This window comes from Dermacentor variabilis, chromosome 2, assembly GCF_050947875.1.
Source record: "Dermacentor variabilis isolate Ectoservices chromosome 2, ASM5094787v1, whole genome shotgun sequence".
In the NCBI taxonomy this organism is placed as follows: Eukaryota; Metazoa; Arthropoda; class Arachnida; order Ixodida; family Ixodidae; genus Dermacentor; species Dermacentor variabilis.
Genome location: NC_134569.1, coordinates 211763126 through 211778003, shown reverse-complemented (window position 1 = coordinate 211778003; position 14878 = coordinate 211763126). Strand labels below are relative to the sequence as shown.

Genomic DNA, 14878 nt, shown 5'->3' with positions numbered 1-14878 from the left:
CCCATATTCACATATGGCAAAGCGGAATACTTCACGATAAGCTAATCTTGGGCCCGAACGCTCTTTGTTGTGCGGCTATTTATGACATAATATGTCTGAACATGGAGGCATTACGGAATCAGGGTGTAGATGAGCCATATGTAAAAATACTGGAAGATATCTATAGCGGCTCCACAGCCACCGTAGTCCTCCACAAAGAAAGCAACAAAATCCCAATAAAGAAAGGCGTCAGACAGGGAGATACGATCTCTCCAATGCTATTCACAGCATGTTTACAGGGGGTATTCCGAGACCTGGAGTGGGAAGAATTGGGGATAAAAGTTGATGGAGAATACCTTAGCAACTTGCGATTCGCTGATGATATTGCCTTGCTTAGTAACTCAGGAGACCAATAGCAATGTATGCTCACTGACCTGGAGAGGCAAAGCAGAAGGGTGGGTCTGAAAATTAATCTGCAGAAAACTAAAGTAATGTTTAACAGTCTCGGAAGAGAACAGCAGTTTACGATAGGTAGCGAGGCACTGGAAGTGGTAAGGGAATACATCTACTTAGGGCAGGTAGTGACCACGGATCCGGATCATGAGACTGAAATAACCAGAAGAATAAGAATGGGCTGGGGTGCGTTTGGCAGGCATTCTCAAATCATGAACAGCAGGTTGCCACTATCCCTCAAAAGGAAAGTGTATAACAGCTGTGTGTTACCAGTACTAACATATGGGGCAGAAACCTGGAGGCTTACGAAAAGGGTTCTACTTAAATTGAGGACGACGCAACGAGCTATGGAAAGAAGAATGACAGGTGTAACGTTAAGGGATAAGAAAAGAGCAGATTGGGTGAGGGAACAAACGCGAGTTAATGACATCTTAGTTGAAATCAAGAAAAATAAATGGGCATGGGCAGGACATGTAATGAGGAGGGAAGATAACCGATGGTTATTAAGGGTTACGGACTGGATTCCAAGGGAAGGGAAGCGTAGCAGGGGGCGGCAGAAAGTTAGGTGGGCGGATGAGATTAAGAAGTTTGCAGGGACGGCATGGCCGCAATTAGTACATGACCGGGGTTGTTGGAGAAATATGGGAGAGGCTTTTGCCCTGCAGTGGGCGTAACTAGGCTGATGATGATGATGATGACGTCTGAACATTTTATTGCAATTATCTGGACACTCAAGGCTAATTTTTGCCGTCGTTGTCGCCATTGACGTGAGGTTTCGTATTTATTTAGTATATGTATGATGTATGATATGCGGTATATGTATGTTATATTGGCACACCATTCTAACTCCATATCGGCTCACACTACGCGTTGCACTGTTCAGAAAATTATTTCTCAGAATCTTGAGAATGCCAGCCAGCAAACAAATGTCGTGGACAAAACAGCAACAGCGCACGACTTTTACCGTAAATATTTTCAGGCCTAAGTATTACAAGCGCGAAAGAATATAGCTCAAAATTTATAGGCGCGGCTGTGCGCTACCGCTGGAATCGACCCAGCAAAAAAAGTTTGAAACACATCCGATACAGAAAAGTGGTTGTAAAGTCCCTAAGAAGGACCTTGACTTTAATTATTAAACGTAAATGATACTGTTGGAAGCAGGATTCACGCAGAGGACCCCTAGCACAAGAGCTCATTGTTAAATAGTCAGCTTACGTTTACTTCAATCCATACTACTATTACATCTACGAAACTTGAACTTGGTTTAATAATCTAACATGTCGGGGGGGGGGGCGGGAAGGGGGGGCTGTCGCATTAATTCTTATGCCCTTATAGTGAAACTGTGGCACTTTTACACTACCGTAACATTTGACTGCACTCTTTATTGTACAGAACAGTAACTGCGTTTCCTTGCAGCCCTTTCAACCTCCCTGTGTACGGATTCAAGGTGATTCGCGAACTATTCAAGGTCTTTGACTATCGCAGTAAGTCTGTTTTTTCAGTAAAACGACAAGCACACATGCCGAAAAGCACACACACACACACACACACACACACACACACACACACACACACACACACGCACACGCACACGCACACACACACACACACACACACACACACACACACACACACACACGCGCGCGCGCGCACACACACACGCACACACACACCCACACACATCGGTGTACAACATGTGTATGTGCAAGAGGGGTTTAGGTGAATGGTAGGGCGGTACTTTGGGCTAGAATGTCTAATCAACGCTAGTTTTTGTTTGGCTTCAGTTTAATGTTTGTGAGTGGAAGCGTTGGACCATGTTTTGTATACGTGAAGCTACATTTCTGAATATTTGCAACGCAGGTCAGTGGTGGGTCAACAAGCGCACGATGTCGATCCTACGCTACGAAAAGGTGGAGCAATGCGTGCAAAAGCTCGACGCACAATTTGATGTGAGCAAAAGCTGCAGCACACAAGCTGCGAACTCTACTGATAGTTTCATTTTGCGTTGGCACTGGCATTATCGGTGGCAAACGGAAGATCATTCCGCCTTTGGTGGCCGATGCGCTAGGTTAATAAAAAGGCGCAATAATAATCCTGTGTCGCAAACAACTATAATAGCCAACTCTGCATAATTACCAGGAGCATTGAATCTCAGAAAACATTATATGGAAGCAGAGGATGGTTTTGCTTCCGTATGCACTACTCCTTCGGCAGGCACATTGAGAAGTTCGCCTAGACCGAAGAAATTAGCAGTTTTGCCCGAAAGGCGAAGCACCGATTGCTACAGCAAATTAGTGGACAGCTGTACGAAGTATTGATAGTAGATTTAGACGCCGTATTACCTTTTAAAATTCACTTACTAGCTAAATTAACTATGATAGAATGTGTAAGCGCGACTGAATGAGGACGTGGGAAGAAACAGACACACAGAGACAGCGCTGTCTTTGTGAGTCTGCTTCTCTCTACGTCCTTGTTCAGTCGCGCTTACAGATTCTATCATGCATTCAAACGAACTAGCCTGCCAATGTGGTTTACCGAAATTAACCAGCACGGTGTCACGCGCGCAAAGGTAAGCATGAACAGATTTCGCTCGATGAGCGCAGAAACTAGCTCTCAAGCTTGCGGAGTGAAGTATAGCGGCAGCAGCAAGCGAATTGACCTTCATGCATCTCTCGCTGCAACGCGAACGAAACGTTGAAAGCACAACGCATACGAAGCTATCGGCACTACGAGCGCTCTGCAGACGTTCGCAGATCGTTTTAAAAATGAGACTAGCACGGGCACGAACTTTGGCCACATCGCACATTGCTTCCAAGGCCGACAAGCGCCGCCAGCGCGTCCCCACGACGTCCGCCAAAGGGGTCTACGGAGTCGGCGATTCGCGTGGCCAATGCCGTAGTAGACACCGTGGTTGTCTCCACTTTGTACTCAGTGGCGGGCGAGGAGGACATCGATGCACCCTAGCAGCAGCCGGAGAAGAAATCCCATTCTCCCTCGCCTGACCCCATGCCTCGCGCGCGACAGGAGAGGACACGCATCCGGGCCGCGTTCCTCGTTCGCGCATGCGAGATTGAACTGCGTTCGCCGGCCCACTTCCACACGCTTTCTCTCGCACATAAGAGCATACGGCGCGCGCGGATGCTTTTATCGCCCGTGGACTTCATACGAAACTTTACGGCGACGGCGACGGCTGAAATGCACGTGGAGTGTCCATATTATTGCTATAGGAATAAACCTACTTCCTGTTTATTAAGTCAACTTTCTGAAAATTCGAGGACGATAATTGCACTGCTCACAGCAATGACATTTGTGTTTCGAACACTGCAAACGCGGCGATGCCCCTCGTTTGAGAAATTTTCACCTGGGTGTGTATTTGCAAGAATTATGTCGCAACATGCATACACCGCATTTTAGCTCACGGAGTGTCATAGCTTCTAGGGGGTCAACCGGCAGCTTTTGTTTGGGCGAGTGCCAACTGGAAACTGGAAATCAACATGGCGGACCACGCTGGCACGCAGCCCGTTGCCACAGGCGTGCTTAATATAATTGTAATTCTGACTTTGTTATAAATTAGCTTATGTAATCCCTCTGCGCGTGGTATATATTATTTATGAAAGTTTTGTAATCATTGATATGTTGAATTAGTGAAAAGGACCGAATTCGTAAAGGTCGGTAGGTCAAGTACACGTGCATGAGTCTGATTATGTTGAGTCCGTGTGAGCCCAGCCTAGTAGAACTATGGCAAGTCCGAGTGAATTCGGCTGGTTAGAATTCTTGTGATTAAACGTTCAAGTGAGCCTGACTGAGTTAAGTCCGTGCGAGGCCCTTAGCAAAAACATAACTTATGAGTCAGTATGAGTATGTTACGTTTATTTTGACGATCTTTGATCTTAAGTGAGTCCTTCTTTAGCCAGGTAAACAGAAGTTTAGAGCAAATGAAGGTGAGTGTCGAGACCATTTTCCCTTATTTCGCACTACAACACAACGCGCTCGAAAACAAGCCGCTGTTGCATTTTCATTGAGCCGCTATAACGAACTTAAAATAGCCTAGTCTTTTCTCGTCTCCCTCGCCACTGCCCAGATGTTGTATTAACAATCTTGACAGCAGGTTTCGCAAAAATCGAATCGGAGCAAATATTCGCACTAGTGTGATGAATGTGTCTGCTGTAGCGAACACCCGTAAACGACAGAGCACATGGTAACGGAATGTCATTGTAATCCCCCAGCAAAGACAAGTAGGAAACGTGCACCTTGCTGAAATAATGAGATTCAAAGAGCATGGAAGCATTAAATGGTCAGCAGCAGAGACCGAATAATGCTGAAAAAAAAAACAAATGAAGGTATTGATAGAACGGTAGTTCTTACAAGCATATGTATGTGCACATTGGCAGTGACAGGGCTTTTATAAAAAGAAAAAAAAAAGATAAAGGAGAAATAGGCAAAATGCTTTGGACGTGCCTGCGCAGCTCAAACTAGTTTGGTGACTATTTGCCACCGCCCCGTTACAGAGGGGATGTCAGTAAGTCATCACGATCACCGTGATAACTTTCGTCGTCATCGTCAAATCGCAGTGCCTATAAAAATGCTACTTGAGCGTTTGTGATCTGGTCATATGCTGCTTCCCTACTTTTCTGTGTGTTTATCGCACAACCTATATACAGTTTGAACCAGTACCCAGTCGCCCAATATTCTGTGTTTCTAAAGATACTTTCTGTTCTGTTGAGAGCACAATTACACGGTGCCCGATTTGCTTCAGTTTTGTCATATTTAAAATTCGCAGATTCAAAACGGCGTGGAAAGTTACGAGACTATCGCTGAAATCGCCGCAGCCAACCTGCTGCTCGAGGTGAGTGAGAATTCCAATGCTATGTCAGGAGGCAGACTTCGTACATGTGATGTTGCAAAAGTCCATCAAACGAGATTATTGCTTCGCTTGAAAGTAATTCTTTCATTATGCACTCCGCACTGTGCTTGCTAGTATTGATATCAGTTTGATTCACACTTTCAAGCGAACCAAGTATGGGACAGTGGCCCTTTCTCAGCAAATCAGCACAGAGTAAAGTTATTGTGGACGGTGAAATCTTGATTCTATATGTGCTGCCAGAGGGCCCTTTCTATATGCGTGGATGCGGAGTGGTCCTACATTTGATGGGAGGCATCGAAGTCGCTTATTACGACTAGCGGCTGTTTATTAGCCTTAACTTTGTAATGAACAAGCGTGTGCTCAAAGCGGTGTTGTCGGGGATTGGGAAAGCTATAAACATACAACACGTATATGGTGCGTTCCTTGCGACTTCGAGGAAGAATTTCTATTAAATCGCGGGTGGGGGGGGGGGGGTCAGTACTACTGAATGTTTCCCATTTAACAGAAACATGTCTTACAAGTACGCCAAAGTTGGGCTTGTCTATGTGAGGATCTTGAAATATGTTGTATTGAGGTGGAATGTTTTTCTAGTGTTTTCTGCAAAGCTATAACGTCAAGCAGCTTCTCAAGACTCTGTAAAAATAGCGCTAGATTAGAGCGATAGTTGCGGAATCACCTAGAGTTCCACTTCCAGATGAAAAGACTCCGCGCTGGCTTCATTATTATTGTTGTTATTGTGAAATGGGAGCTTGCGACGTTGCGGCCCGTCTTCCTTAGCTGTCGATTAGTTCTTGGAATCTGCAGAACTTCGCAGATGCCTCACAAATAAAGGCATCATGCTAGCTTGGCAGCCGATTTCTGAGCACAACATATTTGTTGTGTTCATATGATCATTAAGGACGAATATGGCGTTTTCAACGGTCTTGTCAGTGTCTGCTATTTCGGCATTCTTCATTTTTGCCGGTGGGAGCTACTTGAGTGGTGAAGGCGACCTTAGAGCTGCTGCTTCCGTCGTAGCAGTGGATGAAACACTGTTTTTGTTCTGTCAGAGACTGTGTAAGTGTGGGTGCAAGCGTTTGTGGCAGTGGGTTGTAAGTTGCGGCAGGAGTACGTGTCATTGATTTAGATGGGAGAGGGGTCGAGCATTGCCTCGAGCTGTTTGATTTCGTTTTTAAATATTTACTTCGGATTAAGCAAGTGTTTGATGAGACAGCTATGAGCATCTTCTGAGGAGCTGCTACTGTGGGAGACTACCGGTGTCCTAGCTCACCTTTAAATGGTTGATGGGTAATCGCCTCGTTGCTTGGAGTCAGCGGCGGCCAAGCTTGCTTCGATGATGGGAGCTGGGCCGCTGTTGCAGGGTTCTTGTGGCCAGAACTACTGTGCGGCATTTCTTGCGCTGGGCGCTAGCAGGCGGCCTGCATATTATTGTTGACCGGAAATGTCGATTTAGTCTCTGAGGGCACTGTGGGGGGTGTGCCCGTGGTTTGTAACGATGTTTGCACTCTGAGGAACCAGTCTAATGTGTTCCGTTGCAGATGATGTGAGTGGGGGTGCAGCTGTGGTCCTCAGGAAGATCTGGCGTGCCGCATTTTGAGCAGAGACATATGGTCACATTGGGGCAGACGTGTTGGCGATGGTCGAGCTGCCGGTGCTTAATATACGCCTCCACTTTTTTGCCGATATGGTTGGCAGTAGAGGTCTGTGAGCAGGTACTCAATGGAGAAGGGGACCTTGGAGCCTTCGAAAGTGTCAAGGACAGATTTCGTAGAGCCCATTCTTCGAGCAGCTAGGATGTTGATTGTGGGATTGGACTCTCGAAGGTTAGCCAACACGTTCCCTTCTACCATGGTGGAGGGAGGCCGGCAGCTTGATGATGCCCCTGCATGAATTTTGAAGGTCGGCCACGTTCGCGGAGGCCTCCTAGCTCTTGTGCATGATGGTGATGGTGGCGACCTTCAAATAGCGATCCACCCTGTCCATGCAGGAGGTGCTTATGATGATTGTACTGTGAATCTTGTTGGCCCGGAGTTGATCTAGTGATATTCAAGCCGCGGAGAGGCCAGTAGACTTGAGGCCGATGTTCTGGAGAGAGGCTGCGTGTTGGCGCAGTTGACGCCACCATGTACACGGAAAATGATTTTGTGTTTAGCGGCCAGGAGTGGAGGAAGACGAGGCAGAATATGGCTTACGTGCGCTAGAGTTTTTAGGGTGCTGAGAGGGGTGGGGGGCTAAGGCTTCTTGGCGTCGCATTAAAAAATTTCTCGCGCCAATCGAGGATCTAATCCGGAGGCTTGTCGACGCTGTCGACCACGCCAACCTGGCTCATGGCTTCTGCATCTGCTACCGCGGACGCACACTGCCGGCGTTGCGTGGCAGCGGCGCGGGGGTTCGAATGTTTAGAAGAATTGGCGATGAATTTTAGCTGGCGGATGCGATTTCCATTGAAGAGGTATTTCTCGACAGCAGGCCACTTACAGCTGCTATGGTTCAATAATCACAAGCGTCGAGGGAAAACACACGAAAAAAGACGGAGCCAATGCATCATGCGACTAGGCTTCCACAGCAACGAGGCGTCCCCCCTCTTGCGAAGGCTTGTAGCCCACAGCCTGAAGGTTGCGTGCAGTAAATGCTGGCACGGCTTTATAATGCGTATTCAAAGCACATATTTGGCCACCCCTATTTTCACCAACTTCGAATGGGATGAAATAAATGGTAGGCTTATTTGCACTAGGATGATATGATCAGCAAGTGTGATTGTCAGCAAAGCCAAAGTTCACATCTATGAAACTCATGGTTCCATGTGCCTGTGTTATCTACCCATGAGATGTGCTGCGTGTTATCTAGAAACCTCTTAGTTTCGTGCGCTTTTTTGCTTCCTCGTCTGTGTGCACTACAATAGTTTTCGTGTGATCTAACCACAATTCCACGCGCGCAGGCTAGCGAAAGTGCATACCAGCTCTGAAGCCGCTTGCCGCGTATGGCGCGTCGCATTATGAAAAGTTTACTTATAAAATGTGAGCGCACGCACCTTCTCGGTTGCAATGAAGATTGAAGTTACGGGACGTGTTCGTCTTCGAAATTCGCGGCGCGTTGTTCATCGTATTGTGACGCCATGTCACATTCTTACGAGTTCAGTCCCATCGTGTCTTGCGTTTCAACACGTTTTAATGCTGAATAACAGTACAGTTTTCTTTTCAAGATTCACCAAGGCGGCTCAGAGATGCGCTGGTCTCTGAAATCTTGAGAGCGTATTTTGTCTTAATTCACAGGTTATCGCTTACAAAGATATCAACCGAGGGCTGGTTCTACTGGCTCTTCTTTTTATCTAGCAGCTGAACGCCCATACGGATGCCACCATAGCAGTATTCTTCCGCGACTTAGCATCCATGACCTAAATTAATTAAATTCTTGGGTGGAACGTGTCAAAACCACGATATGATTATGAGGCACGCCACAGGGGGTCTGCTGAATCATTTTGACCATCGGGGGTTCTTTAACGTGCACCCAATGCACGGCACACGGCCGTTTTGGCACGTCGCCCCTGTGGAGATACGGCCGCGGCGGCCCGTACAAACGTCCATGACAAAACATAGAAGACCGCTGTAAGAAACTTTAGTTAAAATTTGCAGCCTACTGGCTTCGTAACTATATAAAAAACTATATAGCAGACTAATCTTATTCTATGACAATTCGAGCGCCTACTCTACTTTGAGAAGAATCGTATTAATGATAGTGACAGTCTCTTTTAGATGATTCCAATATCGCGCAGAGTTTCCCGCTACGCATAGGAGCGCGTGCTCTGAACGGCGCTTGAGAGGGACAGTCGAGCATCTCATTTGGGTTTTGTAGAAGTGCCTGCCTGTGTCCTGGCATAAATTTCAGATACATCCACGCACTTTCCTCCAAGTTCAGGCTGTGCTGCGCTGCAAGTGCGGTAACATGAGGCCTAGCGAGGCAGTAAATTCCAGTTGTATGTAACGGGCTAGCGAAACCCACTTCTATTTAGTGGTATTTACGTCATAGTGTCCAAGACATGGGGCAAATTGCCGTTCTATGGTAGTCATAATTCACAAGGCGTTGAATTTCGACTGCAATTTAATGTCACGTGCAACAATTTATACGGAGGATGCCGCCACGATCACAAAAAGAAACTTCAGTAACAACAAGCAAAGACCATCGAGAAGTAAAAACAAAAACAGAAAGTCATGTATAACCCAGAATGGCCACTTCTGTGACCACGACATAGAAGCATGACTTATGCACGCATCATCATCCTTGATAATATTATAGCCTTGCATAACTAATCAATTGACCGCGTGCCTATTGTTTACTGACGCTGAAGGTTCCTGTAGCATTGGGTATCACCGGCGCAATCGTCAAAGCGTGGCCAAAAGGGCGCATACTCAGCCAAACCCTTGTTAAAGCACGTGCCCTCATACCCGACTCGCTAAACTCTGATCTCTTCTACAGTTCTACGGTATTACGAGTCACAGTTAAGGGTGCGCACTGCGGTATGTAATATCACTTATTTGTGTAGTCATGGGCATGTATACCATGCAAATAGCCTACAGAATATGTTCACGTTGCTGTACGCAGATATTCGTGGATACCGTGAACTTCAACAAGCAAAAGCACGAGGACATTCGACTGCCTTTCCTCAAGTCGGTCCCTTCAACGACGCAGTTCTTCGTAGCTCTGGCATCGGTGAGTGAAAAACGCAGAAGCCGAGTGAAGCTTTCCGGCTCCATCTCAACCACCGCATAGCAGCAGATAGCAAGAACAAATGCTTATGAGAAAACACCAGCGCCCCCATCTGGTGTGCACATATATTGGGTATTATCTTCGTGCATTTTACCGCATAAGCATTGCGACGGTTACCGAATTTAACTATAATTCTGCACCTTATAAGTGTCATTAGCGTCATGCTTCACCCGTACGCAGCTTTCACATCGTGTTCAATGATTTTACGTGCTTGGTACATGCACTGCAACAATGAAAATGCGCTCAAGGCAGCACGAGCTTAGTGGATAGTGTGAACAGGCTGTACATATTTTCATAGGTGCACTTTAGCAAAAGCATCACACTGAAATAACTGTGCAATCTGTCATAATTGCTTAGAAAGTTGCCCGCACAGCATGAAAATGTTCGGTAACCGTATCCCGTGAATATTCTTTTCCGTTGTGTAATTTTTTGTTATTATTCATTGCGCATACTTGTAAACACAGCGACAAATGTAGCGCGAGGCTTTGAGCAAAATTATTGCATCACAAGATATGTTTCACAAAATCTATTACCACTGTGCCAGTAACAAGAGACAAAACTTACATAAAGCACGTGCTCAAGATTTCTGCGTTGAAGAAGCAACTCTGAGTCTAAATCCTTCTACGAGATCTCCACACGTCGTCAGTAGGCATCGTTTTCATATAAGTAGTTTGGTACTGTTTCCACGGCTATGCTAATGGCGTTAAACGGCGAAATGCAAAAGCTTCAGAAGCCAGTAGTTACGGCAAACCAATCTTCGAGCACAGTTTATCTGCCACAATTCTTATTTATGGTGTGTTAACGGTCTGCTTGACTTTTGTTCAGGAACTCTGTGCACGTACCGATGGCGCCACTGCCAGACTCTTGAACTCGGACTATGGAGCGAAGACGGCTGAGCAGAGGTAGGAATGCCCTTTTTGTTTAATAGCAGTTTAGCGGTAAACTTAAAATGGCCAGAGGAATTAGATATTCCTTAAATAATAGCAGCACGCATGTTAGCATTCGCACTCCGAATAAAAACTTACATACTCAAGTTTGAGACACGAAGCAGCAGATAGTTAAAGCTGTTATTAGCAACATTGCTTTAGAATATGCGTGTTTAGGGTTCATATTGGTTGTAATTTCAGAAAAATTCTCCATTTTGTGCATTGTTATTGTCCTTTGTTTATTTTACACGCGGTTGAAACTTTCTTGCTTTTTCCTTTTCATAGCCTATTACAATATGCCCGACCCTTCTTTTTCCTATAGCGATGAGCTTTTGGTCACGTAGTTGCCTTTTATCGGCTTCTTTCTTATGCTTATTTTGTACTGTATACTTGCTTTTAAATAAAATCTATACTTGCTTTAAATAAATGTACACTTAATAAATATATACTTGCTTTAAATAACTTTTAACCATGTTTTTTAATTGTAACTTATCCTTTCTACTAAATTTATCATCATAGGAGGTCTCCGTACAGTCTGAGACTATGTTATCTCCTCCTGCATATGACGCCCACCAAATTATGTATAACTCTATCGCAACGATATGCTGAAATTTTAATTTTCGTTGACATGTGCGTTCGAACAAATGTTTTGATACATATTGACACAACTATATTTGGCACAACTATATTGCCGCGGGTATGTGCCAGTGGGGACGAGGTTGAAGTAGCGATAGTGTTTAGGCTAGATGTGGAGACGAAGAAGACGTTGTTGGCTTTCTTTGACTACTGATAAAGTGTGTTTCTTGGTGGTGCTGCTCCACATCCTCGTCGATCCGACGTCGTTACAATATGAATACGCGTAACTACTCAAATGCGCTCAGAGAAGAATAAGGCGCTGTCCTTAATGCACTACGTAAATGGTTCTGGCGCTCTCGTCATTCTGCAGTTCATGTTGCGCTATTTTGGTTCGTAGTTAGTTCAATCAACAAAGCGTTCGTTAATCAAATGACTGAATTAGGTTCAAAAATAGATGTGCTTGTAGACTTTGAAAATGTGGTGCAGCAAACACTGTATCGTCCACGAAGTGTTTTTGGCGGCACTCAATAATTTGATGGGTAAATAATACTGTTTCGCTGAGATGACGCTCACGAGCCCATGCTCGTGCCTGTTGGCATCGCAAGAAAATCAAAAGCGTGTTTAGAATCGCCGGTACCATGACGTAACATTTGTCACGAACTTCTCTTATGGTGCTCGCGTCCCCTTGCCACGCAGTGGTGCTCTAGCAAAAAATCATTCCGTGCTACAAGTGCCCTTACCGCGTCCTACGTCAAGTGACCAATGTCACCTATGAGATAGTTCCCATCAGCTCTACAATGTCATCTGGGATAACATTTCCTGACGTCTTTCACATCGCGCAGCTAAAGCTTTACTATACTCTTCCCGATAGTCCCGTTCGACGCAACAGGAAGGTACTTTTTTCTGCCAGGATTACGTTACGGTGAGGCGAAGAAGCGAACGACGACAAAGTCACCATAGACAGCCAAAAGTCATCACAGCCTGGCTGGCCTCACTCTCTTCCGTCTCCATCAACATTCTGTATCCTTGTAAATACATCCCGTAGATAGTTTTATATGGGTAAGAGTACAAAGGAAGTAAAAAGAAGAGGCTAAAAACCTGACACTCCACTGAGGCCTCGTGTTCTAGCCAGGAAGGACATTACTTTCTAACTCTTCATTGATTACTGAAGAACATCCCCATCTTTACAGATTCATATACCCTTCTGTGAGAAATTCATCGAACACGTTGTTCAAAATCAGGTAGCAAAGGCGCACGCTGATCGTGGTGTTGAGCTTCGCATACGCGCGCGCACCCAAGCTGGCGTGTCTGCTCTCAGCCACGCAGGCGTTGGCTAAGTTAAACGGTTAACAGTTAAAGCATGACCCTTCGTCTTCGTAGCCACATAAAACCTAGCAAAGGTATTCAGCAGATATCGCTTACTTCAAAACGGTACCATTATTCAGGACTCGCGAATCGTCAACTCTTCTTTTTCGTTATTTTTATTGTTTCGCACTGCCCTGTATTTGCACTGTATTTTACATACACCTGGCGACGCGCTCACCGCTCTGATGAGAAACGCCCTGTTTAGTGTTTTGATAAATAACACTTCAGCTCGTCGTGGTAGAACGACGCCGCTCCATGCTGTCAATGGCTAACTATATGAGCTTGGTCTTTAGAGCTCGGCGATGCAGACAAAGGCCCGAGGCGCTCTGATATTCCGTCTGAGTGACGACTCCCAATTTCCTATTTTTTTATAGCGCAAGCTTGTCACGGAGAACAGAAGGCACATCTGACACACACAGCGCTTTTTTCTTTCAACAACAGATTTATTTATCGTTCTCGTCGCTATATATACACCCTCGACCCGTCACACAGCACGTGTAACATTTTTGGAAAAATAAACAAAAAATAATACAAACTGGGAACCGCACCTGGCAGTTTCTTGACTCACATATTCACAGACATGTACACGTTCAACGCGAACAAAGATAATTCAGTTCTATTTTTAAAGAGCCCGTTGAACGAGAAATGTGTGTGTCAGATGTGCCTTCTGTTGTCCGTGTCAAGCTTGCGCTATAACAAAATAAGATATGCCGTACCAACAAGCCCCTATTGCTATCCTCATCGATCCCAATTTCCTTTTCGCGCGCCCCAAGAGGCCCCAATCGACGCGCTACAGCGGCAACGGCAATGGCAATTTTTCAGCTTAAAGCGATAATTTGGCATGTACGGCAAAGTCGCTTCAATTTTCTTATTGCGATGGTGCGTCTCAGCCTGGCAAATAGTTAATTAGGCAATTTTATTTAATTGCTTGAATAATTACTATATGTAAGCCATCACTGAACGTCCGCATGGCTCCGACGAAAGCATGCATCAATCCCGAGAAACTTATTCACAAATAATAACTTAGCTTTCGCTGATAGAAACGGTGTGTCATGTGCACGCCTTCTCACAGAATCCTCCTGGTCGGGCTCGCAGGCTCACCATATTAGCAAGACACATGCCGCGATTCACGAAGCACTTCGGCTGCACTGCCAAGCAGCGAATGCACCTGGCACGAAACTACCAAGACTGCCACTTCTGGAGGCGGTAACCGTCGCATGAAGATGGTCGTCCCCGTGCCGGGCGTGTGTGTGTGCGACCTTCGAGAGTGCGTGTACAACGTGTGGCACGTTATTTGGCGTTTTCAATGCCATCGTTACTAGTCATCTGTCGCCACTGATGGAGAACATTTTGGGCACGATAAGCTGTTGTGCTATTCTAATTATCTCCTCAAGTAAAATAAACGAGCGTTGACATATGCCATGTACGTTGCGCATTGTTGAGTTTAGTGATTATTGATTTATTATTATTATTTTTTGCAGAATGCCTGCAGCAGTACATACGCTGCTTACCTGGAGCTTCTTGTGTTGTTCTCGGCTTACGCCCATGCAAAGCCATATAAAAGCTATCTTTGCGAAAGTGGACTAGCAAGTTAAATACTAAGAATAGCCCATCGCCTACTCCGATTTAATTAACTTAATAATTACTACTGATATCTGCCTTACGAAACACAGTATTTCGCCATTTCCTTCCATGTTTTACCTTCAGATGCCAAAAATGTTCCGAAACGCTTGCCTAGCAAGCTATTTTGTGGTGCGTAATGGAATTGTTACAATTTTATCGAGCCACTATTCTAAGCTCGTCCACGCCAGCATCGCGACAAAACTGCGCAGAATTTATTTCTGGCGCACCTCTACTGCCTACCTGTGCGACGAGATACAACTTTTGACTGCAGTTTTTACCTTGACAACTTTTGCGTGCTTCTATTAAGCACAATTGATTATACCGATCA

The 14878-nt window shown here is 45.4% G+C and overlaps 1 protein-coding gene across 1 annotated transcript in view; it reads left to right on the top strand.

The window, feature by feature from the left end:
- LOC142570673 (uncharacterized) overlaps positions 1 to 14330 on the top strand; it is a 150095-nt gene extending 135765 nt beyond the window's left edge. Inside the window, exons 17-22 of the mRNA XM_075679026.1 lie at positions 1849 to 1916; positions 2293 to 2381; positions 5213 to 5278; positions 9896 to 10003; positions 10886 to 10962; positions 14023 to 14330. Of these exons, the coding sequence (XP_075535141.1) occupies positions 1849 to 1916; positions 2293 to 2381; positions 5213 to 5278; positions 9896 to 10003; positions 10886 to 10962; positions 14023 to 14137 (523 nt within the window). The 3' untranslated portion in view covers positions 14138 to 14330. The remainder of the gene's footprint in view (positions 1 to 1848; positions 1917 to 2292; positions 2382 to 5212; positions 5279 to 9895; positions 10004 to 10885; positions 10963 to 14022) is intronic.
- The last annotated feature ends 548 nt before the right edge of the window (positions 14331 to 14878 follow it).